This window comes from Pezoporus occidentalis, unplaced genomic scaffold, assembly GCF_034315485.1.
Source record: "Pezoporus occidentalis ecotype Australia unplaced genomic scaffold, CSIRO_AGI_Poc_V1 ctg47, whole genome shotgun sequence".
Taxonomy (NCBI): Eukaryota; Metazoa; Chordata; class Aves; order Psittaciformes; family Psittacidae; genus Pezoporus; species Pezoporus occidentalis.
In genome coordinates, this window is record NW_026915802.1 from 1,814,467 (window position 1) to 1,841,328 (window position 26,862).

Genomic DNA, 26,862 nt, shown 5'->3' on the forward strand with positions numbered 1-26,862 from the left:
TTCCTTGAGTTCTGGGCACTAGCTGTCTGGACAAGGAGATAGATTTTATTTGTATGACTGCTACTAGGCAATACTCTCCTCTGGAGGAGTGTTGTCGTAGCTGCAGGGAATGGTCTGTTTGCAAGGAGATTTGCTGAAAAAGCTCCCAGATATTAAAGATGGTGAGGATTTGCAAAGTGAGAATGAAATCTCTTTGTTTAAAGAAGATGTCAAGCGCATAAGTGGTCTGAGCTGTGCTAAGCTAAGGTCAGGATAGGGCACACACAAGAACAGAAACTTTTCATCTTCTATGGTTATGCAGAGGCTGTTTCAACTGTTCTAGGCTATTAAATTTTATTTGCTTAATTGTTACAAGTATTCATTGCCCCCTGTTGGTAACAGACTGTTCAGAGAAGGGACAGTAATATCTGATTTAGGCTACTGTGGAATGTCAGTTTAAACACTGTCTAGACTTCAGCAATTCTGGGTGTTCTTCAGGTCATTATTACATAAGTATAATAATAACAGTTGGGATTTCTTGTCTAAGGACAGTAATTTTCTGGCAGTGGGATCAGTGGAGATGAAGGACATGAATTCTTTTTGAAGGGAAGAGACTCGTTGTTACAACACTTTTGGTTTGTTGTCTTCTAGTGTCTGCAGAAAAACATTCCAAACTTTCTGTTTCCAAAGAACCTAACGTATGGTACTATGGAGAAGGAAGCAGCAGAGCTGGGCACTTGTGTCAGCTGCTCCCACTTGTAGTCCTGATCTTCCGACCCCTTTCTTCAGGTCCTAGGGCAAGCAACTGTTTCATGCAAGGCACATCTGAGCTGAAGGCGTCAAAAGAGCCATTTCATGCTTGACTGCCTTTTCTAATACAATCTACAGAGAGAGATGGTGGAAAGAGAGCAAGGAGGGTTTGTGTGTACACACACTTTGCCTTTGAGTGTAGGTATAATATACAGTACATTTAGTTCCAGCTTGCAGCTGTAGGTGACAAGTAGGAGGTGCAGACGTGAGGGGGAAGAGAATTGCACTTTGAAAAGAAGAAACAATTCCCCCACCTTGAAAAAGAAGATTTCTTTCCTTCTCTCTTTCTTGGCTAAGCGAAGATGTGAGTCCCCAGGGCAGCACTGACAGCTGGTACCCAGAAGGTGTATGTATGGCTGAGTGGGTGTTGCATGTAGAGAGCTTTATGTGTACAGACCATGGCTGTGTGTGGGGAGTGCAGCTAAGAAAACAGGGATGCTGTTCACAGCCATGTTACTTTATTAGCGCTTCCAGAAAAGTTTTCTTCTTAATAGGTTTGTATGTCCCATGACCAGAGAGGTGCAGCATACCAACTATTAGCGCAGTGGGTTGCTGCACTAGCACAGCCACAGCGATCCCCACCAAATGTTTTGTAACCATATAGAGGACTTCTCTGACACTTTATCAGCTTGATACATATATCCTTATTTATCACCTCATTTGCATATTTATTACACGCTGCAGATCTGTTACTGGCCATTGTGGAGCCAGCCATGAGTCCTTTCCAGCATGGACATATGGCTGTTCCTCAGTTTCCCATCCATCTACCTACTCTAGCGTCTAACATTTAGGCTGTGGAGAGAAGGGATGTTCTTGTTCATGCATTAATATATTTATGTAGATTTGTAAATCTGTGGATAAAAATGTTTTGGAGCATATTCCTGCACTAAAACAATGGTTATCATGCTGTAGTGGTTGCTGCAGTTCTATTGCAAGACTTCAATTCTACTCCCTTAGAGGACAATATCAGTTTGTGCATACAAGACCCTGAACAAATAGAGAATGTTAAGTACTACAACTCCTTTCCACAGCTGAACTTACGATTTTCTTTGGCATCCTCAGAGATGATAGAAAAATACAATTTCTTTCTTTCTTTCCTTGCTGGTTTGTGTTATTTGATTTTATTTTATTTTTTATTTTTATTTTCCACCTCCTGGCTTTCATTGTGCCTCCATCTCCTGATTTTTCCTGTGTTTGAATGACACTTAAACTTGCAGTGGAGTTTGGTTTATTCCTTTCTTCATTTGCGTTGCAATGCCATCAGTTGTGTCAGGAGAGCTCTCCTACTAGTAGTTGCTAGTAAGGAGGAGAAAAATATAAAATCATAAAACAGCAGAAACCTGATGTAGAAAAGATCTATTAGGAAACTTGCTTCATACAATTGTTGTTTGTTCTTTGAAATGCTAGTAATGGAATGGAATTCCTCTCTAAATAAGCAACAGCTCTTAAAGTACCAGAAATAGGAACTCTGAGCCTTCAAAGGCAAGACTAAATGTGCTAGTAGAAGTGTTGTAGACATTATTTTAAGTAGTCATTACAGCTAGTGCTAGGGAAGGCTGGACTAATAGAAGAGATTGATATTCTGGAAGATGTGAAAAACGGAGGCTTTGCCAGTTCATTATCACAAAAGGGCCCTGTGCTAACATGCTTGTCCTCAGGGATTGTGTCTCCATGGGTACTGCTGCCTCCAGTTATGGTGAACACAATATCTTTGTTTGCTGCTCATACTTGCCACATGGGGTTGCCTAATGGAGTTTCAGGAGTGAAGATTGCAGAGGTGTAACTTCCTTTCTTTTTTTGCATGTTTGCTAATTCCTTGCAGAGGCCTCTATCTTGAGCTATGATGGCAGCATGTATATGAAGATCATCATGCCTATGGTCATGCACACAGAAGCAGAAGATGTGTCCTTCCGTTTCATGTCCCAGCGTGCTTATGGGCTGTTGATGGCAACCACCTCACGAGACTCTGCTGACACTCTGCGCCTGGAGCTGGATGGCGGTCGTGTCAAACTTATGGTCAATTTAGGTATCGTATAAAAACCTTCCACTGCCCTTTCACTGTTATTTTGAGCTTGTCATTAATGTTTTTTTATAATTCTGTTTAATTTTTGTTGGTTTGATTGGACTGATTTCTAAAATAACTGCTGAGATCTTCATAGTGTATTCTCTTGCGGAGAGAAAGTCTCTTCTGCATTGCTGCATGAAGATTTGCTGTCAGTTCTCCGTTATTAACAGTGTTGGTTTTTAAGTATGTAAGTTTTTAAGTTTCCTTTCCTGGTCTGGAACTGGTGAGCTCTGTGTGAAACATGCTGCTTGGTCCATCTTTTGATCAGTTACATCCCTCATTCATCCATCATCACTCAAAACAGTCAAAGCCAAATGTGGGAGGGAAGCAAAATGGTTATGGTGTCAAGCAGAAGTCCTGTGAATCCCATGCCCTTTACATAGTTTGGCAGAGTTTGATACAACTTGGTCTATCTTATTAATTTTCTAATTATTTCCATTTTCCAACTGCTATTTGTTTCGGCATCTGCTGAAAAAGCTTGTTTTTTTTTTTTGATCTTTGTCTTTATTAAAGACATCAATAGTAAAAGTGCACACCCCCTCGCCATCCCAAAGGGTTGTGTTCTGTCTCCTTAGAGTTACACTTTCCTAGAAAATAATGAAAAAGACAATTAGAAACAACTCCAACAATAACAACAATAAAAAAAAAATCGGGAGTAAATGTGCTCTTAGATTAGCCACAATCTGTTTTCTTGCCTGAGTGACAAATAGCCTTTTTAAAAAATGTAAGTACAAGTTGAAGCTTTCTTTCACTCTTCAGTGAAGCAATGTGTTGCTTCATGTGAATCCTGGAATATAACTAAGAAGAGATTCTGAGTCAGTGCAAGGTCTTGTTGCACCATAGATGAGCTTGAGTGGTGATTTTAGGGCTTCTCATCCTCACTTGGGCAGTATGTTGTCCAGAAGTTGTCCTCTAGACCTAGCTTGTCTGTAAAAGCAGCAGTTGTGTGTCTTTTTGGCTTTGAAAGTGCAAGATTGGCACTGGTCACTTTTAATGCTCACTGGCATCTGTTACATCATCACCTAACCTGGAGGTGGAATGTTAACTTACTGCCTGGCATCTAAAAGACATGGCTACAGAATTAACTTATGGTCTACACATGCTTGGAAAGAGATGTGTCATCAGTGGTTTAACACAGGAACAAAATCTGTAAACCAAACCCTGTGTTAACTGAAGGCTATTTTTGCAGGGACTGAAGCAATTTGTGTGCCAGATTTGCCAGCTTTTCAGCTGGAAACTTTTGTGAGGTTGAATACTCCCCCAAAAGTGACTACAGGTTGCATCAGTGAAAACCTGTCAGCACTCTCCTTCTATGCCCAACTCAAAAGAAGGGTAGTTTAGACTGTTGGAAGCTGGATTGTTCTTCACCTCTCCTCTTTTCAGATTTATGAAACTGTCAGATATATCTCTTGAAACTGGACTTTCCTTTTATCAAAAAGGAAGAGGAAACAGAATTTGAGGAGGAATGACCCTTACCAGAGCCATTCATTTTCAGTTGTTTACTGTTAAGTCACATCTGGCTCTTTAAGGAGACTGTTCATAGCCAAAATATCACAAACAAGAAATGATACTTAGTTATCTGACTCTGCCAAAATCCTCTTACCAGTGAGAAACAGTCCACAGCACCACCTCTGAAGACCTGAGTATGCTTGGTGCTGACTAGCTACATGTCAGCATCCCCCTGAGTGTCTAACCCTTGACAGATGTGTATAGACAAAGACTGTTTTGAGTGGTGAGTTATTTCATTCTGCTTTTCTTACAAGCCATTTAATACTGTTACTAAGAGCTGTCTCTTCTCTTCTTTGATCTGTTCCATTTGATTACTTATTATCATTTGTGTGGTTATTAAGGTCTTTCCTATGTTGTTTTTTACTTTTATTTCTTTTTTCTTTTTTTCTTTTTTTCTTTTTTTTAAACTCGTTTGTATTTCAGTTGTAAAGCTTTCCCATACCCCATCAGCCATGGTAAATCAAAAGATGGTATTCAACCCTTCAAAGGCCTGAAGCCTGCGGCCCGCACAGCAAACAGCCCTGAGAACAGAGCGCATAGAGCAGCCTGCAGGGGCTGGCATATCCCACTCACCTCCTCAGCCCTCAGTGTCCAAACCAAACAGGGGTTAGAAACATCGTACGGCAGGCAGGGTGGGCACGGGCAACTGGGTGCTTGCTGTAGAAGGTGGGAGGGAAAGGAAGAGCAGTGATGAGTAATTCTCTAAGGAAGAGGAGCAAGGAAATTGTTCCAGACCTTTCCTGTGTGAGTGCCCAAGGCACTGCACTCTGCATGTTGACAGCACGTCTCACAGTAGTTTGTTTGTTGTGTGAAGATTAGAAGTGCAAATGTGATACAAATCTCACTTCTGTTGAGCAGCACTCTGAAGAAATGGGTCTAGAGGGGAAGGAGAGAGAGAGGGAAATTAAACAAATCATGGCTCGGAACATGCTTGGGAATCATTTCTGATGCTGAGAAGATGTGCAAAAAGGGAAAGAAATGGCTGGTCCGATAGGGAGATCCACCTTCACATTTTTCCTCCCATTTGCGAGTGGAAAGGCTCTAGTGTCACTGACTTGTATTAAAGAATAAATAGTTCAAGATTTTTAATCCCTTGTCTGGCTTATCTTCAGATCACTGATGACTAGAATAAATACTTACTGCCTCCTGTTGAACTGAGTCAATTCTCTGGTAAGGAAGTGTAATCATTCCTCTCATCTATCTTTTCCTAAGATACTTCCTCAAGTGTGTGAAAGGCATCTTTGTCTTTCCAAAATGCAAAGTTTCTTTTGTCAGTCCTACATACAAACAGAGCAGGCACATTTTCTTTTTTTCTGTTTTGAATGTATGTGAACTTTTATGCCAGATTTCTTTTTCTGCAAATCATACACTCAGACCTGCAAATATCTGCCCATTCACACTGTTTCTTGTTAATAAATTTCTTTTCTATGATCTGTACATACAAAGGCCCTTGATTTTTATTTTTATTTTTCTCATAAACATGCAAAAATATTTGTCAGCTGCCAGTTACAGGCGAGTGCACAGTCTGATCATGTGCAAGTTGGAGGGAGGCAAGGAGCCACACTACAGCATGGGTTAAGAGTGTACACAGGACCTCATCTGGTTTCCCAATAGAAAATAACTGGAAGTGAGCTTAGAAACAGTCAGGCTTTGATTATCTTTCTTGTCCTAGTCTTGCCTTAAAGTGCTCTTTGCTCTTCCATAATCACATGTGGATGCTCTTCCAAAAAGAGCAACCACTGTCCTCACACAGCAAAGGTGACTTGCTTTCCTGATTTAAGATAAAAACAGCCTGGGGTCTTAGCAATGTCAAATAAATATTGTTGTTTTCAGGCACAAAGATGCAGATGATAAGGAACACAGGCCTAGTTCTCAGTCTTCCGTCTGCTAATAAAGATATCCCTGTTCAAACAAGGAATCCCTTATGTCAGCTAATTGCAGTGTGGCTATTTAACCTTTTACAAGGGGAGGGTCTTCGGCACATTTTCCAGGTGCTATGCTCTGGAAAACATATCTGAGCACTTAGGAAGCAGTTTCTGGATTACATTAGAAGCTGATAACACAGTTGAGAGCTCCAGATGATGATTGCCAGAATTCTTATTGCCTTGGTACTGTGCAGCAGGAAGTCCAAGCAGCTTTTTTAAAATTATTCCTGAATTCCCAAACTGCTGCTGTTTTGAGCACAAAGACCAGGCTAAACCTGCACCTAACTGCCACGGAAAGCATCGTCTGCTTTAGATTTGTAGAGTTGTACTAGTTTAGAGGAAAAAAAATCTTCCTTTCTGAAAACTGATGTGAGAGGGAGAAAACAGCTTCATGTATTAATGATTGGAAATTGGTTTTGGTTGCTTTGGGCAAGGCTCAGAATTAAGGAAATGAGTAAAACCTGCCTATGCATGTTCTTGAAGGTACTGTGCAAAACATGGTGGTGCTGGTATAGCAGCACAGGCAGATGCACTTGCATGCCTTAGCTGCCATGCAGGATCTCCACTGACCCAACTGGACTAAGTCTGGTTCGGGAGATGGTTCTTCCAGAGTGCACTTGAGCGTTTCTGCCTAGCACCCCATTGCATGGCATTGCAGAGCTTTCATGCTCGCAGAATCTGGAGATCTCATAACGCCGTAGTAGTTGTCAAGGCAACCCCCTCAGTGGCCTGGTCTCTCATTGTCCTTTGAAATAAACATCTAGCAGCCAGGATAAGGGCTACGCTGGCAGTGGGTGTTTGAAACACTGATCCCTCCCCCTGGAGCAGCCAGTGGCTCGGCCTGAGGGTAAGCCCTGGGACATGTGGCTATCTTGCTGCAAAAAAATTTAAAAATGCATAACTCCTCTGCACACATCAATAATACAATACTGGTTTTAGTTTCTAACTCTGATGAATGTTGCTGAGGACCAGCCGTGTTTCCCTTTCCAGCACACTTACTGTTTAGCCAGTAGAAATTCCCCTGTTGTTCCAGCTGTAACAACTCTCTTGATCTCACTCGCTTGTAGTGAGACTTGGGGGTCTCTCTCGCTCTTGTTCTTGCTCTCCATCAGGTCATAGTGGGAAGTTCCTCAGCATGTATTTCAGAGCTCCCCTTACCCTACCCAACTCCTGTAAGGGATATAGCCACCACTGTATGGTGATCATAGCAATTGCTCCAGGACTGTTTGCTCCCACTTTTCTGTTGCGGTTGACGACACATGACAAACCTAATCGCACAAAACCAAACCCAGATTTTCCCAAGAGAAGTTCTGCTAAAAACAGACTCTCTCTGGCTATGCTACTCCTGATTGGTGTGTCCCTGCTCATCACAGCTTTTATTTATAGGCTCCTATTCTTCCCCCTCCCTCATTTTTAAAGAACTGCATTTAGTTTCAGCTACTGAAGTAATTTTCCTACATCTATCTCAGTAAGCATAAAATTGGTCAAGTTAAGCAGCAAACTGCATTTTATTTCTCTGCCATTCTGTATAATCTCTCTTGTTGGGCCATATCTCTGTAATAAATATGACCATCCCTGCTGGTCACAGCTTTAGTTGTCCAGACAGCATGTCCAGTAGCATGGTGCTATTATTCCTGGCCTTGATTTTCTGAGAGGTCAGCATGAACCAAGATACATAATAGCAGTGATAAGGTAACTCTTGCCCATGTCAGACACCATGTTCACAAGGCTGTATGTAGGCATTTATAAACAAAAGATCCTCTTATGGGTCATATCCTGAGATATGCTGAGCATTAGCGTGTTAGTGAGAGAAGCAATGCTCAGAAGCCCTCTAACTCAGGCTTTCCTACCTCTACTTGTTTTCTTTGAGCAGATACCTCTGTTTCCATTTAATAGGCATAACTCTTTCTTTCCATGTACCCCTCTTTGTCCCTCCCTTGCCTTTAAGCTCTGAACAAAGCGGTGCCAGCAAAGGCTCCCAGATCTGGCACTTCACTGTCCATTTCGTCTTCTCCCTGAACGTTACAAGCATCCCATTCAGTCTTAGCGTTCAGACAGGAAGATGAGATCGGGCTCTGAGGAGCTGGCAGGTCTGGGGACCTTTGAAAGAAATCCTCATTCCCCCTGCTAAACAAAAATAAAACCTATTCCCAACCTCCAGAACTAGCTGAAATCTGGGCTGGGCGTTCGTGCGGTTAGCTGTTTGCAAGTGGCCATTTTATGATAGGACACAACTGGGCAGTATATCAACCCTTTCCTCACCTGAATGGACAGTGTAAATGTGCCTGTGCACATACTGAAAAGTGCTCTGGGCTGGGGGGGAATGACAGGTGGGTCTGTCTTTGGGAGAGCTGGAAAGGGTTAAATATTGCACCAACAAATCTCATAGGTTGATTTTACATGTATTCTATGTTGGACAGATGGTATATTTATGCAATAACAATACAAATTAATTCAAAAGAAACCAAGTGTAAAGGTTGACTTTGAGCTTCAAGCTTCTTAGAGAAATTGCTAAAGGTCTTTAAAAAGTGAAATGACACTGGAGTATGACTTGGTTTTGAAGGAGATTTTTTGTGCCTTAATTATCAGTTTTTCTATTGTAATTCACATCACGGTCTGGAGTAGAAGATACTCTTTGATGCAGAGGTTTCTATAAAAGAAAAATAGCTTTTTCTGTCAACATGTGGATATATATGTATACTGGTATATTTCTCTATACATATGTGTATATATATATATGTGTATATATATATTTATGTAACAAATATTTATGTAGAATATACTGTACATATACACCCACTCCTGAACTTGTACAGACTGTATATAAGTATAAAATGGCCACATCTCTTTGCGTGTGTCTGTCCCCGGAAGGGTGGACTGATTGTTTTTGGATGTCTGCAGCTGTTACCTTGAAGGATGCAATTTCATCTTTCATTTATTTTTCCCCATCTAGACTGTATCAGGATAAACTGTAACGCCAGTAAGTTTCCCCTCAAGTTTCATTTTGTTCTCTTTCTATATATATTAAAATAACTTTATTTTATTTGATGTTTTATAAACTGCTTTTTTATTTATTTATTTTCTTATTTTCTCTTCTTTTCTTTAAAAAAAAATGCATCTTCTGAAATGGAAGGGCTGGGTGGGATATGAAGCTGGGTGGGGGAAGGGAAAACCTTGTGGTGATCGTATGTGAAAGTTTCATGTTAGGTTTCTCCAAGGAGATGAACTGTTATTTCATAGCTTTGCAGAAGAGCACCTGAGGAACATGATGAGCTGATATTATATTTCACTGGTAACCTGTTGTCTTTATGAAAATTTTTAAAGAACCAGATAAGAATAACAACAGGTATTGTATGCACTTCTCCATTACAAAAAAGGCATGTGTGTTTAAAAACCCAAAACCTACTCAAACTCTCACTTGACTTCAGAATGGTGACAACTTAACCTGATATTTATTAAAAGTCGTTTTCATTGGGGTATAGAAGAATGGAAAATTATATCTTACATTTTGATTATATTATCAGGGTTATGTGAGACCCTTTATAGCATTTAGCACTCTTAGGTTTGTATAATAAATTCCAGCTGAATCTGGTTCACTGAAAATCCCTTTCAATCCGTAAAAGAAAGGGAAGAAGGTTTATAAAATATCTGTAGAAAATAATAGTAAAATATCATATACAATTTTAGACTCATTGAGCAAACAAAATCTTTTCTGTTCTACTTCAAATTGCTGGTAGAAGTTGATGTTGGTCTCAAAGTGAAAAGCACTTCCCAAAGAATGGAGCTGTCTAGCTCTCAAGTGTGCTTTACTTTACATGAAACAAGATTCCTGAACTGGCAGATCCTCTGTGTTAGATTTTATATGGAAAGATTTATGGAAGGCTAAGCATCACTTTGGAAATGCTGTAAGGGATTAAATGGCAAAGATGGTCCACGTGTTTCCCATGGTCTTTTTGTGCACCAGCGAGCCCCATCTAAGCTAGCAGGAAGGTGGAAAGAAGTGTTACATCCCCAAAAGCAAACAGAGAACTTTTAAGTAGCAGAGCCAATTGTAGCAGCACTGAGAAAATCCTGTTGTAAAGCAGTTTCTTCACAGCTTTGCCATAGTTTTGGACTAAGAGTAGGTTTGTAGTGCTAGACAGCAGTTGTTTGGGGGTTTTCCATATGTACAGTGTTTGCAAAAATTTAAAGGATTCTCTTTGGTTGCAAATAGGAAAAAAACAACAACCACATAAGCAGATAATAGATCAGTTTTCCCTTCTGGTCACTGCCAGCTGATTGACATCCTGCATTGCAGGGAGGTGAAAGCAATTCGTTTCTTGGTCTTGCGAAGCAGTCCATGGGAGCATGTAGTCAGGGACAAGCCAAAACTTTGGCTGGTGTGTGATTATTTCAGCTCTGAGCCCTGATACACTGTAGGAGCTTGATCACGAGTTCACAACATTGAGAACTGCAGCTGCCTTCAGCCCTATTGCAGGGCTGTGTGGGATTAATCCCATATGACTCAAAGTTCAACAGCTGTTGATGAATTCCTTTTGCTCTCCAAAGTTTTAACAAGTATTTCAAGATAGAGTAGGTAATAGGAAAAAGTGTTTTGAATCACTGCTAGCTGAGATTGCCAGTTTTTACTCAGCAGCACTGAGGGCATTTGCATATAACCAGGATCTTTTGCTTCCTGAGAGTTCATATGCTCTTGCTGCTTAGCCACCCAAAACTCTGTGTAAATACTTGCGCCGTAGGTGTTGTTGATGCGTGCCATTTGAGCACCCATATCAGTTCCTCTGGTCCTGAACAACAGTCTGATATCATTGTCATCATCTTCAACTTTTGGTGACAGCTGGCTATTAAAGGCTTAGCTCTGGAAGAATATCTTCAGGTGAGAAAGCAGCTTTAGCAGCAAGGAGCAATGGTCTGTTTTTCATGCAGATAAAAATCTAGATGTAATTGGGAGAAACGTTTAAAAAATAGAAAGAGGGAAAAGAATCCTTTAATCAGAATACTGGGAAGACAGTCTGAATCTAGGGCTTTTGTTAGTTTCCCCATAAACATCAAAACATCTTGACTCATTTTGCTTCCATGTGTTTTTAATAGTTGAGCATGTTACATTTTTAAATACAGTCTTCCTTTGAAGGTTTCCATTTATTTATTTAAATCACTTTGGATTTTCCTAATTTATTTTTTATGATACTTTGCTGAAAATGAGCAGCCCTACTCCAACACCTTGTTCTGTTGCTGCCTGTTGCAATGACTCACGTTGTCTGTTCTGCATTCTAGAAGGGAACCTGTTGGGAACTGATTATTAAAAAACTGTATACTCTTTCATGAATAAAATGCAATTAAGCAGTAGCAGACCAAGTATCACTGTAACCATTCTTGCAGACCCACTGAGATTTAGTTGTACAGAGGGAGTTATCCACATACAGATGGGTCTGCTAGGGTCTGTTGGAATGAGCAGAAGTGTTTTAAAGTAACTTGGCAAATGAGACTCCAGATCAGTTGAAGAGTTTCAGGTCAAGCTGTCATCATTGCTGACTGAATAAGAGGAACATGGTGCATGGTTTTAAAGGTAAACAGAGCTGTACTTTTGGCATCTTGTGAAATGTCTGTATAGGTTAAAGAGCTTACCACAGCGAGCACTGAAGCTCATGCTGTTTGAGAAGAGTACATTGTCCTGGGTAAGCATTTAATTTTCAATACACTTGCTCCTAACTTTCATTAGAAGAATTGAGGGGTTTTTGATTGCATCTCTTTCGGTTGTCATTTATCTGCTATAAAATACTGTTTTCCATTTCTCCTTATGTTCTCTCCGTTTCTCATCACTGTAATACCTCACAGTTCTGAAATGGAAGACTGACGTAATTTCCTAGAATGGTATTTTTTTCAATACTTACCCTTTCCTTTCCCTCTTGAATATACCTAAACTGATGTCTCTGTGCCCTGACAGCGTTTGAACTTAGGACACAACAGTGCTGTTGCCTAGACATACGTAACTGGGTAGTAATTCTCTTTTCATCTGAATGCAGCACAAACAAGATCAGGATCCCAAAATGTGAAGGTGCATTGAATGATTCCTCAACATAATACAGATATAATGGATAGCACAATTTTTGTTGGCTGGATTTATTTGAAAAATAGGTATAGTCTAAATACCCTTAGCATTTTGCATACTTGTGTTTTGCAGAACTAGTCCTCGACTTCCTTATTCCCTTTCAGTTACCCCCATTCTATATCAGTCTGGATGGGGATCATTTTCAGAATCCTACCCAGTATTAAGTGTAGAGGACAGGGCTGTGTGTGCTGTGCAGGTTTACTAGGTTTTGGAGGTGTTTTCACTTCATGTTCTTTCTAGGATACCACTTGTATTATTTTTCATGGCCTGGTTCTCTGTCTTTCTCCCAAACTTATGTGGTGTTTCGGTCACATAGTTTGACACTACCTTTATGGGAGGTTTGATCTTCCAAAAGTAGCTATCTTTGGGACAGTGAATACTTCTGTCATATTGTTTGTTGCTTCATAATGAGGCTTTTTCTTCTCACTAAAGCATGCCAGACAAGCCGTTACCTATTTTCATGTTACTTGTGTAGCCTCAGCAAATCCTGACCCTCTTCTTATACCTGTTGCTAAAAGCACAAATGGAAGAGGATGAAAAGTCACAGCCCAATCACTACTAGTTAATCCTGTATCTCTTATGAGGCCTCACTGTTCGCATGTTGTTTCAGATCCAATGAGCTTTGAACTGGTCTTTGGCGATAGAAGAGAGCTAGGATACTAGATTGGGTGGCTCTCCCTTCTCAGTTGCCATGCTTACTGTATTTAGTGCCTTAATTCAATGCAACTTTAATGTTTCATTTTAGTAAGTGACACTATAACAACACAAAATATAAACCTATGGTGTGTAACTCTCTGGGGAAGGTTTAAAGTTTTCCTTTTTTCCATATTATCATAAGGAAATAGGAAGTCATGCTAACTAATAAAAATGTTATAAAACTGAGCGCACTTATCTGATCCCTAGTGATGTTGCTGTCATTTTAATAAAGGCTTAATAGTACTCTAACATGAAAACATTATTTGGAAAATGAAGAGGTATGATTAAACATGCACGTCATATTTGTGACTCTAGTATCTTCCAATTCCATTTAAACATAATCAGGAAGAAATGAATGCTTGTGCAGCCTGAAAAGTGACGAGTCATTAGTATGTCATACTGTAGTGGTGAAAACAAAGCTGGTGTGTGTAACATCGGTACAGCTTCACTGACAGTGGTCTCCCCTTTGAGCAGTCTCAGGCTCAGGGTGCTGCTCTAGCCTCGTGCTGCCGCACTGCAGTGCGGAAGAAGGGAAGGGCGCAAGCCTGTCTTTGGAGGACTTTTCCTTCTGTCAGGTGATGAAACAGCAGTCCTCCCAGTTCAATGGTAAACAAAGAACTATTAGAGGAGAGCATACCATGTTGCAACCAAGAGCAGTAAGGCTACTGCCACTCCGTGTTTCCAGGTTCAGCCAGTATAAGGTTGAAGATGTATTCCTGGCTGGCACTTCACTAGTGATCACAAGCTTGCTCACAGCCCCATGCTCACTCCAGTCTCTGGCAGCACAAGGATTTGGGCCCTCTCACCTATGGTCTGACTCCAGTTGCTGCACTTATACCACCATACATCCTCATGCACACGGAATAGAGAACCCTCACCCAGGAAAGAGTTAAAAATTAATTTAGTAAGAAGACAGGACTGACTGCACTGATAAGGCACAGGGAACAGCCAGCTAAGCATACTAACTGGCTATGTAGAAATGACCAGCCCTTTATATCCCCTCACCCCTCTTTTCCCAAAAAATAAGATTTTGTTCCTTCCAAAATCACCTTAACTCCTCAATTTTTCTGCCTTTGGTTTCTCCCCTAAACATCCCATAACAAGTCTGTCTGAGCCCAAGCTGCTTTTCCTCTGCATCATGTGTGTCCCACCCTAGGCAACAACCCCCTTAGACCAAAAGGTGATCTCAGGAGATGTTCCAGATGACTTAGTGATGAGTTTCATGCTTGGACACTGGGACAAGTGGCTCTGCTGGACAGTCCTGAGAGAGGCCCAGGCAGGGTGTTCATTTTTCAGGAGTCCTTGATCTGTGCCCCCCTGCCACTGTAACCCAAGAAGATAGTATTTGGGCTCCTGAGCTCCTTTCTGTGTGTGCAGATGAGCTTTATCACATAACTCAACAAATTCCTCTTCCTATGGCAGCTACTACAAAACGAGTTATTCTGTCTCAGACTTGCTTGATTCAAGTCCCCAGTGTGAAAAAACCTCTTAAGTTCTCAACTCTGAGGTTGCTTATTACCCTGATGTGCTCCTGAGCTTGCTTTAATAAGGGAGTGGCTAAGTCCACACAGTTACCAGTTGCAGTGGAGAGAACAAGACCCTTTGGATCTGGGTTCCCTGTGGACATCTTCCATCTAGCAAGAGGCAAAAGGTGAAGCACATATGAGGAGCTATTCTGCTTTGCTGCTCTAGATAATATGTCTTCTGTAGATTAGGTTCCATAATTAGTTGCCAGAACATCCACCTTGTTGTTTTATTCAAAGAAAAGTGGCACAAAATTGAAAACTCGTGCTCTAGGATCTAGGAGGAAGCAAGTATTTTATATGTGACTAATTTTGTCTGAGAACAACCAAGAAAGAGAATCTTTAATGAGACCTTGAATAGTTAAAAAGAAAAAGAAAAGGAAATGCTAATCAGCACAAGCAGTGCTTACTGTGTTGGGTGCTACCTTATCAGTAGAGTTAAGGCCAATTCAGTGAAACTTCAGGCTCAGCAGATACTTGATAGACTGGTAGTGACAGGCAGAGAGGCTCTAGTGATTTGTGTTATGGGTTGCAGAACACTGGGTGTAAGAAGCACAAGCTTTCCACAATGTCTTTAATCCTCCTCATCCAGACAGTGCCACGAAGATTAAGTTTTATTGTGCATAATTAATTTCTGCACTTCTAAAATGCAGTTTGTGATATCGCAAGGTCCTTGCATCCCAGAATATTTTAGGGGCCATAAATCTGGGCTACAAATGCAAATTCATGTTCACCAGACTTCAGCTAGCCCTAGCTCTTAGTTAGCAGCAGTTAACCTTCATCTTCTAGCTAATACTGTCCCATCCTTTGAAAGTCTGTAGTCTGACTTTTCATTTCTAGTGCTCTAGGAGAGACTTCAGCAGGTCTTCTAAGGTCATCAGTTTGAAGACATGGAGCTGTTGAGAGCCCAGCTCGGCAGAACGCATTCTGCGTTATTTTTACCTGGATTATTGTGTTGAGACCTAACAGGAAAGAAAGCCTTGGAAACTCGGCAATCATCTGTCAGGAATCAATGACCCACTTTTGGAAAACAGCCATATGAGTTTACTGGCTGTTGTTCCAACCCCAGCAGCTTTTCTTGACTCCTTGTCACTTCCTGAAAGGTTGTCCTTGTGCTCTATGTTTTTATATATACAATTTTAAGTTCCTTTAGCCACTGACCCCTTCCACAGGATTATAACTAAAATGAGAACTGTTGTGAAGGAGGCAGAGTCAAAACAACTGTATCAATCACCCTGTCAGTCACTAAGCTAGATACCCATTATTTAATGTTAGAAATTCTGATTAAATACTGGGATTCTGGGTACTATAACAAAGATCATGAAATATGAAAAGGTTGGGGATGTTTTGCCAAGGAGAAAGATGCTGTGGATAAACCCAAGAAGAAGTTTGTGGGTAGAATAACTTTTGAAGTCATGTGATGCTGAATTTTGTTTTAATGATCCAGTAAATTAGCTAGTTGCTGCTCAGAAATGTGTTTCTTTTATCCACTGTTGTTAGAATACAGGCTTCCTTTTTCATGTTTGGGAAAAAAGAGGGTATCTTACTTCCTTTTGTGTTGCAGTGTTTGCAGGGTCTCAGGAAAAAAAAAAGGCTTTGATAGAAAAACTTGTACACTTCTGTTTCTTAGTTTGGCCACTTCCTTTGTATAAATTGATTTGTGTTCCTTTCAGATCAGCTGTCATCAGTTGCACTTTCCTCAGTGTACTGTGTTAACTCTTGTAGGTGGCTACGCACCACACAGCTGCTCACTCACTCTCCCCTAGCCTGTGTATTATCATCACTATTTTGCTTAAAAATCCGAAACATAGCACCATGAAGGCTGCTATGAAGATTACCTCCCTCCTAGACCTGGTACACTGAGGAAGTAACTATAGTCTTCAAAGTTTGTGGGCATCATGCTACAGGGCTTAAAAAGGCAATGCTTTTGCTGCCCTGCAGTTAAATAGATGGCCAAAGGTGAACTAAACCAGTGTTGTCTGTGGAGCCCAGGCATTTGGTCATTTCTTTTTTCATCTTTTAAATTTTTCTTTTTCTACACAACGCACTGAGTTTGAGGAAATTTGCTATGTGAGTGGTAATATCAGGGAGCTGTGCAGCAGCACTAGATATGTTGTTTCCAGCATTAAGACATACCAGGCTGTTGACTCTCTTAAAATCAAACAATGACTGCATTAGGACTTAACGAGTGGATGCTGTTTCTGGAAATGAATAGTGAGAGGGTTGATAATGGCAGAGAGAAGTTGCCTCTCCACAGCTGCGAGCTTTTTTTCCTCACATTTAACAGTCTTCACACCACCCACCTAGTTCAGCAGTGACTGCTGCTGTCCTTCTGCCACCATGCCCTGTCACATTGCCTGCAGTTTGCACTGCAAAACTGGCAGAAGGCACTGCTCATAAATGAATTCTCTGGGAGAGTAAAGAATTGCAATTGCACACAGGTGCTTGGAGAGTAAGATTGAAGTTCCATTTAAAAACACCCTTTGGTGCTTCTGTGCTTGAACATTGGCCTTTCTGAAATGAGCTGGGGAAAGGTGAGCTGCAGGTTTGTGGTCTGCCTCTGAAAGAAGTACCTTAGAAACATTTACTGTTTGTGTAGGGACAGAGTGAGTCAGAGAGAACAAGAACCCTTTCAGAGAGTCTTGCTTGGTTGACCTGGTGCACGCTGGTGTGTGATTCATATGGCAAACTTGCATTGCTGCTGCTTCTCTGGAAACTTGCCTTTAACAAGACTTTCAGCAGTGATGTCTTCTTTTCTAATTGCTTAACTTATCGCAAGAAAAGCTGATTCTTGAGGTTTCAGGGCCAAGGAAACAGTTGTTGACTTCTTGTTTCTCTCGTGCAAAGGGAATAAAATGCATGGGAAAAGTTGATTTCACAAGGAACCTGGCCAAGAAGCCAAGATGTGTTTGATCAGTGGTGAAGATTTTATTTTTTATCATCACAAACCATTTTCTAGCTAGTAGAAAATGCAATATTCTGAACATTTTCATTGTGAATATGAAAAGTTAGAAAGCCTGAGAGAAGTTCTGAAGTAATTTTCTCAGTTAAACATCTTTTTGTGTCACGTCAGTGGTTGCTATATTAAACAGTCATGTGCGCACACTTCATTATGGAAAAATAGCTTTTCCCTCTTGGTGGATTTTACAGTATCCAAGCCTGACCATGAATTGAAGGTCAAATCACCAGGTAATTTTAATCCTCCGAGGATATCTTATTGTTTTTGTTTGCTCATGAATTTGAAGCAGAGAATCACCAGCAAGCTTAAAACAGGGGTGGTGTTATTCTGATTAATTTTTAATGAAGGTTCAGGTAAAGATTTAATTGTGGATTAAGACAGCAAGCTGTCATAATTTAGGTGTGTTTTCTGTTTCCCTTTTAGCAGAGGAACCTTATTTAAAATATCCAGCCCACTGTTTTCAACTGGTAGACAGAGAAATGTAGCTGGTTTTGCTTTTGACTAGCATCAGCGTTTTTCATGTTGAAAGCTGCTGCCACCTTCACCAAACTTAGTTTCTTTGGAACTGCTTAGTGAAAAGTGTACTTAACAGCATTGAAACATTTAAACAAAGTTGCAGTCTTTTATCTATCATGGTGCTTCTCTTGAATTCTTGGCGTTTAGCTCTTAGCTTCGAGAGGGGGGACAGTATTTGTCAAATCGTTCTGCTGCATGCAAGCCCACAAACCTTTATTAGCTGAATTGGAAAAAGATGTCATCCATTTGATATTTCGTTGTCTCAAACCCCAAGTCTTTTGCAGCATTGTGAGGACTTATAAATGTGATTGGGTTCCCTCCATTCCAGTTGGCATGTACAGTCGAAGGTATGTGCCTCTTATAATAAGAATTTATGGTGGCACAGAGTCCAATTTGAATGAAATGGGTTTGCACGTTCTGTGGACAAATGGCAGGCACCAATGTTGCTAGAATTTCATCATTCTTTCTGAAATAATATAGAAATGCTCTAATTGCAAAGAAGCCCCTTGAAAGAGCTGTAGAAGTGTGAGAGGTGGGGTTTTATCTTGTAGGCTTATAAGGTGAGTTGTTAGCAGGATAGTGAATGAAGCCTGGAGATTTTAGTGGCTGGTACAGATTAAATGCCCATTTCTACTAGAATATAGCCAGTTCTATTGTGGAAGATGGCATAAAATTTCACGTAAGAACCCTGATTGAACTTTAATACAAAAGGGAAGGAAAGAAGCATATTTGTAGATGACCACTGAGATTTTTGGAGGTTAGTACACGATTGGTCAAATCACATGATGGTAGTTACTGTTACAGTGTAACAGTAATTGCGTTTGCCCCAATTACATTCTTACCGTAGCTTATTCTGCTACAGCCTCGCTTTATTTCATGAAAATACTGATCGTAGCCCTAGAATTCTCAAAGTATTGATGCCACAAGTGTGGGTAATATCACTGCCTCCTTTGTGATGTGCAGAAAATTAGCCTCATTTAGTTCCATGTTCTGTTATACTAGAAAGAGTGAAAGTTTGTTGCTTCCAGTTTATTATATTATGATATTTTGCTGCTTAGGGTAACTTTAGATTAAGGGAAACTTGCTTCCTAAATAATCATTGCCATTAAAAGCAGTGCCAATAAAATTGACCAGTTCTCATTGTAATCAAAGTTTATAGTACGTCTCTCTCTGGTCGCACTTTGATTTATTTCAAGCATATTAAAATGTAACAGAGCAGATGGAGCAGTGTGAAAACTGTATGAAAATGCAAGATTTTAGTTTTTCCTTTAGCATAGTTCTTATGGATCTGATTTTTCTGAACGACTGAAGAGGTTATCCAAACTTCCAGGCTTTTGCCAGTGTGTTGGATATCAAGCTTCCGGCTTGGAAGATTCAGTGGTGTTTTTTTTGCAGTTTCGCACTGGCTGGGTGACTCCTCCAGCAGCACAGTGGTATTCTACAGGGGATGCTGTATCCAGTAGGGCTGCAGAGAGGGAACCATTTATGAGCACAACTGCCTGTGCTTAGGCTGTATCAGTATTCAGTTCAAGCAAACTTCCCTACTCTGGTGGTACTCCATGTGCCTGTTACAGAGGAGCCTGAGCACCATCTCGTGGTGCAGCTGGAGATTTACTAGTTTATTTTCAATTCATGCTCAGCAGCCTAAAAACATCTCCGAAGCAATATGATCATTTTTTGTTCGTTGTGTTATTGGTTTTCCACCTGTGACAGGGTTGGAGGGGTGTTCAGGGTGCTTTGTGGAGAGCAGTAAAGAGGAAGCTTGTGTTTATTGGCAGAACTGTGTGAAAAAGGACTTGAATGCAAACAGGTTCTTGATGGTAGTGCTCTGTATGAAGCAAGTAACTTTTTCAAAGTGTGGGGTGTACCATAGCTGATGGAAAAAAACATCAGTGATATTTGCATAGCTGATATTCAGTCAGTCCTAACTGGTTAGGCATGAATTCAGGAAGGGATTTCAGCGGTTTAGTACTGAAATGCCTTGATTTCAGGTAAAATTTTTAATAGCACATTAGCCCAGACTTGATTGTAAGGGATTGTAGCAGCCATATGTGAACACAGAGGTTGTAAAAAGTGAGGGCAGCACTTGGAAAGCATGATGTTACTTTAAAGCCAAACCCTCAACTGAAGCAGCTGGAACCTGTCTAAGAATTCTGAGTAGGAGTAATTAAGCAAATAGAGATGCATTCCATTTTAAACTAATATTAGAATTGCATCTGATGTTCATTTTATAACTAAAAAAATACTTTAAATATCTGAAAGATCTTACGTTTTGCTTTGCCATAAATCCAGTCTGATGTTTCTTGAGCTGAGTTGAGGTAAACTTGAGAAATCAGTCTGTCTCACAACCACACAGAGAGTGGCTCTGGCAAGGATGCTGTTTAAAAACAGGACAAAGGAACTTGGGCTCTGAGATTTGTTTAGGGAGCCAAAGGGCTGGAGAATGTTTCCTACCAAATTGCTAATTGTGAGTGTGGAGAGTGGGTTATGAGAAGGCGTTCCTCTGAATGGGTGCGAGCCACCTCCCTTATTACAGCAGGCAGAGGAGTTAAAGGTACTTCTCCATTTCAAGTGAGCTTTGATGCATTGTAAGGAAATATATTTTCTTCCTTATTTTGAGAGAGGGTTTTTTTATGCTTTGCCCTTCCAGGCAGCTCCTTTAGTCCAGTACACTCAAATGGAGTTAGAAGACAAATATATTCCTCTTTCTTGCACCTCTTTTTATATTTTTCAAATGTTGTTAATTATGTGTTAGACAGGGAAAAGAGCCCAGCTTTCTGTCGTCTTGATTGCTGAAACTATGGTTTTCAGCAATCCATTAGGAAGTTATTAAGATATTTTTTTCTACTTTAGCTCTAATTTGCAGAGGCACTAAGCCTAGTCAGTCCCTGTTGACTTTCACAGGATTTTAAATGCTCAGCATTTGTGAAGAGACAACTCTTAAAGCCCTTGTCCTTAAGAGATCCACTGCCAAATACTAAGGGGAAATTTTCAGAACTGAAAATGTGATAAGTGAGAGATACTGTATATTTTCTTGTTGTGGGGTAAATGAAACAAATGTGAGTTCTTGAGACAGGTATATCTTCAGGTGGGCAAAGTTATTGCCAGTCTTGGTGATCACTTCCAAGTCATGCAGTGTACCTAATGGATCAGGTTTTCCCATTGGATTTAATCCCCATGATCTGAAAAATTTGTGTCTGAGAAAAATGAGGCTCAGTCACTTTGCTTTGAATGCAAATAAGCAAGTTTTAACTTATCACAAGTTTACCTCTGGGGATCTGCATCATGTTTAGATTCAAGGGCCAAACATGAACATGTGTTAATATAAGATTTCTTCTTTCACTTTTTTCTGATAGGGTCAGAAATGGGACAGAATCATTTTCCTCAGAGCTTTGGGAGTACAGAAGAATTTAGAGATACTTATAGGACTATAGATACCTATAGAACTACAGTTATGATAAACTAAAAGAGGGATGTATAGTAAAATATTTTACTCCATTTTTCTGTGGGAAATGGTAGCAGCTGGGCAAGGTAATGCATTACTTTGTTTTGGTATCACTGTTTTGGTCACAGCACCGAAAGGACATTTGATTCTGTTTCATAGTAGGATGGGATTTGAGCCTAAAATTAAAAATCCTTTCTAAGTAGGTCTTAAGAATATTTTTATCTTTGGAGTATTCTTCTTGTGCTGGTGATTTAATCTTAAAAGACTGCAATAGTTGTGGCATTACTATACCCATGGAATTACTGAAGGACAAACCGTGAAGTGATTTTATGCAGTAGCACAACATTACGGGCTTTCAGCTCTGCCCATAACACGGCACCATTATCTGACCACCTCTGACAGTGAGGTAACACTTTGTTGCAGCTATTCAACCCTGATGCTACTGTACAATTTTTAGCAGAGAGGTAACTATGAGCAAAGAGAAAGGTTATGCATTGTTACTCATTGTGTTACCTTACTGCACTAATAGTATATGGAGGGATCCAATTTCTGCTCGTAGGGTCTGTGTGTGAATTTATTGCCTACTTTTTGGAGATTGGCAAGCTGCATACTGATGGAAAGGGAAGGGCTTAGCTGCCTTTCGGACTACAAGTCAATTTCAACACTTGAAATGGTTCTGTTAGGGATAAAACAGCATCCATGAACTGTGAATACTGTTCACAGTATTACTGCTGAAAAAAAACTTCTTGCATTTTGCTGGAGGTGACAATAGTTACAAATCTTTTGCTTCAGATATCAGTAGACCTGAAGCTGCAGGAGGTCCAGTGTAAAACCTGGACAGATTTTGCAGGGCCAGAGGAGAAGAAAATGTAGGAACAGGTTTCCCAAGGGCATTGAAACCACATCAGCTTTTTCTGAAGAAAATAATCTGAAGTAATCTGAAGCACTAACAAACTCGCTAGCATAAAATTTCCATGGCTACAAATACAGAGGTGAAACAAACCCAAACTCTATTTCCTAGCATCAAAGACTGTAGGGAAGTTAAGAGTTGGTTCTTATTATCTCTGAGTGAAGAAAATCTTACAACAGAAAATCTGATGGTGATTAAAGTGTTGTACATTGTTCTGCTTTCTGTTAGTTTAAGAATACTGGAAGTGAAAAGGCCATAAGAAGCCGTTGCTTTGTGGCAGTACAGATTAGTGGAAACTGTTATTTTATACAGACAGCTGTTTCTAAATCTCTTCCATCACTAGTCCACTGTTCCAATTGGACATGCTGTTCCTGCTGTTCCTGTTTGTTCCTGTTTGGCCCACACTTCAAACTTTTTTATTTCCTTTCCCCAAGCACTGAGAATTCTGTCTATAACTTCTAGGATCTCTACAGTGGCTAGAGATGGAGTCTAGCATCCCAGATAGCGCTCCCCAGTCCTACCTTGCTTCCACTCATATTCTACTATGACCAGCTCTTGTATGTTCACAGGCCAGAGAGAGACCAGAATATTTGTATTTGAACAGAATGAGGCAGTTTGGGTAGGCAAACCTACCCTATCCATAACCTGATTACTACCTAATAACTATTCTAACATCAGAGAAATACCAGTATGTTGACGTAGTAGACAACTGGTTTAGCCTGGCTTTGATAAATTTATCTTGGTACCCACAGAGAAAAGGATGCTACTTTTTCTGGTTTGATATTAAATGCCTCTTTTCTGGACACAGAAAATCCCAATTTCAGTTCTTGCTGATAAGAATAGTATCCATGTACAAGCAGACGTACATTTTTACAGGACAGCTAGGGGACATTACTCTGAAGTTTTTATTATACAAATGAACACAAGGGCAAGAGGCTTAGAGGGAGTGTATGGGCATTCACATTTAGTCTAAAGATTAAATTTAGTCAGTATTTAGTTTGTCAAGCCTAATCTTTAATCAGACAGTGGAGAAGACTAAGCTCGCACATAGCTGCAAGCTGTGTCAGCCTCCTCTGCTGGGCAGTTCAGAGCCACCTGCACCTTCTGGGTGATTGTCAGGAGCATTGCTGTGACATTTCTCATTGAAGTTGTGGATAGACTTCTCAACATCACCACAACAGTCTCCAGATAATAAAAGTCTCTACATAACTACAGTAGCAGGACTTTGGGCAAGCCATTTGTTTACCTGCATTTCAGTTTTCCAGTAGTGTGTAGCCAAAAATAGTCACCTGCTTGCCAGAAGGCTTTACAGTCTGAAGTCATAAATGTCTGCAATGGCTTAAATATCATCAGTATGAAGGCATTGTACAAATGTATTTAGTGCATATGAAAAAATAATGGATTCCTGTTTATTACTCACAACATTACAGTAATAAACTGTTGTAAGATGCAATGTTTTCCAAAATATTAAAGACCAGATTGTCTTGCTGGTGCAGTTTGGTGGAATCATGGCAAGGAATTTATTTCCCTTTTACGTGTGACGATTAATTTCTTGTTGAAATAAATCAACATCCATGAGACGTGTAATTTTAGGTGTAGTTATTTAGGTACAGATACCATCAATTCAATGAAAAAAATGCCACACAAACAGTAAAATATACATATATATGTGTGTGCATATATATAGTTTGAACTGAAATAAAATTAAATGAGTAGGAAGGTGCAGCTATATTACAAGAATAAGAGTGCAATGTTCTATCTGTAGATGATCAAATCTTACCATGATATTTGAAAATGTTATTAGCAGTTTTCTCTCTCCTTTCCTTTGAATTGCCTGCATTTGAGATAGTTTCCGTAACAGCACACTGAAAGAGATAACTGTGTTTTTTGCACCACTGCCTGTATCTTCAGAAACAGTGAGAAATGATGGACCTGCTCCTTAGAAATTAAACAAGTACTCAGCCTCCTGCGCCAACAATAACTGGACTGCTGTAAACATGGTTAGTATGTATAGTTTTATTGGCTTGGAATTTATGCACTGTACTTCAGATTCAGTCATGATTTCCATAAAAATGACAAAATAATAAGGACAGAATAATGAGGCTATCATTAATAAATGATATTGCTCTTGCATGTGATTACATATCTCACTCTTCTGGATGGTTGAATATCTGCAGACTAACAGATTACCTGGTTTATGATATTCTTCGTATATGATTTTTCATTTCTGTACATCAGAACTGTTTGACACATATGTGAGGTGGATAACTGCCTCACGTATGTGGTAAACTCTGATCCTGTTCTGTACTTTTTAATGCGTCTTTTCAACACTGTGTTAAACGTAACATTTTGTTGCTGAAGCAATATGTCATTTAAGCTGTTTGAGTCTGCAGAAGCTGAAGTTTGCTTACTTGGGTTTCTCAAACTATCTCAAATATTTAAATTGTGTTCTGATGGTGACTGTACTCATTTTAGTATGCTCCCTTTTTATAATGCTGGTCCTTTTGATAAAGTAGACTCTGTGTGATACAGCAAATTAAGTTTAAATAGATGTGGGAGTCTCCTCATGTTTGTTAGTGTTCTGACCTAAGTCTGAAAAATTATATCAGAATAGCCAAAGGGAAGTGGAATTATGTTTGCAGGACTTCAGTTGGCTTCATTCCTGTAAGAAGAAATACTAAAGCTAAAATTTGCTTGTGTCCTAAAAATAATGAATTCTGTAAATAAAAGCCAAGGGGTGACCCTGTGCCATAGCAGTATGATCCATTTACCCTGTGAAATGGTCTGCTGAGTTTTACATCAGTGTAGTTTTCCTTTGGCCTGCACTTTGGGAAATGTCATTTCAGCTGTGACTGAGTGCCTGTTCAGATGGCTTTTTTCTTTGCACTCAGTGAAATGTCTGGAGCTCTGGGTCCTGTTCTTTTCCTTGGCGTGTGGCAGGAGGTCAGAGAAACACCACTGACATTAAGCTTGACAGCTTTGGTGAGATTCTTCTCTCAAGATGACATTGGAGTGGATTCTTCCTGACGTATTTTTTTATTATTATGTAATTATAGCATTGACATCTTCATGTTATACATATATGTTCATGTGATTATAAATTCTATAGGTATGATCAGAATTTTACTGTTTTAACTGTATGTCACTCCTGGCATTTCATTCCATACAGAGATACAGAGAGAGGGAGACTAACATATACATGTGTGTATATGTAGTTCCTAATGCCACCCTTGTAATGGGAATCTGTTCCTGTTTCTTACTGCAGCAAAAAGGCAATATTCCTTTTGAATTTGAGTCAGAACCACAAAGGCAAGTATTATCAGGAAAAGAATTGTAATGTGCCTCCTGTGTAAGGGAGTGAAATGTGTTCTTGGATGAGGTGTTTACTTGGAAAGACGTGGTATCTTAGCTAGATAAAGAGGCATGGAGGAACTGCAGAGGAAAAACATCTTCCACCAGAAGAGACCAAGTTACATGTGAGGGTATAGAAAGATTTGAAAAGAAGCCAGTTTTAACTATCAAGTGAAGGTGAAAGACTTAGAAAGAAATAAATTGTAGTTTTGACAAAGTTGATTTTAAATGTCTGAAAGTAGAGAGCAATTATTTTTTCACCGGATGTTGAAAAGATGACGGAATCATCAGAGGTATATGAGAGGGAAGGTTGATCTGGTTGCATGAAAAGAACACTAGTTTGTTTTTTTTTTTATTTATGTCAGAACAGAGAGAATGAGGATTTGCATGTCTGATCTGGCTGTATAATATGTAACACATGGCAAATCGGCTTCCAAATTTGCTCAGTTTGATCTCAACCTGTTCATTTTGGAGACCTCACATACCTTGAGAATAATTGTTCTTTGCCCTTCTGTAAAAAAACCCAAACAATAGCAGAGCTCTAGCAGCTGCTGCTTTGATCTGAACATACAAAACCACATCGGTAAGGCAGCAGCTTTGGAATACAAAAGAGGAAATCATACTCAGAATCACAGCATGTGTGTGTGCATGTAATTTTTGGTATAGATTAGAGCCATTTTTCTTTACCTCAAGACTCCTGGGAGGTATTCAGTCTTTAGAATTGCTCTGCTGCAATTGCTGAGCACGCTTTTGTGCACCGAATGCATCTATCAATTGGCATCTTGGCCTTAATGATTCTGTACGTCTTTGTGTCTTTTCAAAATCTATCTTGCGAGTCAGTCATTTATTTGGTCTTTCAGTCTGTCTAATCTTTTTATGATTTTATTGATTTGTTCATGCCAAAGGTACAGGAGAAGGTAGCCATTTTAACTGCTCTGTAAATAGCTAGAACAAGCCAGCTGAGTTTTGTGTCTCATCTTTTCAGGGCAGGTCTAAGAACATGTTTCTGCTGCCACTGAAACCACTGCCAAAAGAACTAGGTTTTTTGGTTTTTTTTTGGTGATA

General features: G+C 39.9%; 1 protein-coding gene across 32 annotated transcripts in view; it reads left to right on the forward strand.

Annotated features, from left to right (window-relative positions):
- Positions 1–26,862, forward strand: part of NRXN3 (neurexin 3) — a 1,035,236-nt gene that overhangs the window by 350,620 nt on the left and 657,754 nt on the right. For 24 of the 32 annotated variants that reach the window (XM_062636166.1, XM_062636181.1, XM_062636183.1 and 21 more), the window contains 2 exons: positions 2,612–2,815; positions 9,242–9,268. In XM_062636166.1, coding sequence (XP_062492150.1) covers positions 2,612–2,815; positions 9,242–9,268 — 231 coding nt within the window. The remainder of the gene's footprint in view (positions 1–2,611; positions 2,816–9,241; positions 9,269–26,862) is intronic. The other 8 variants (XM_062636170.1, XM_062636175.1, XM_062636179.1 and 5 more) reach the window with 1 other exon arrangement.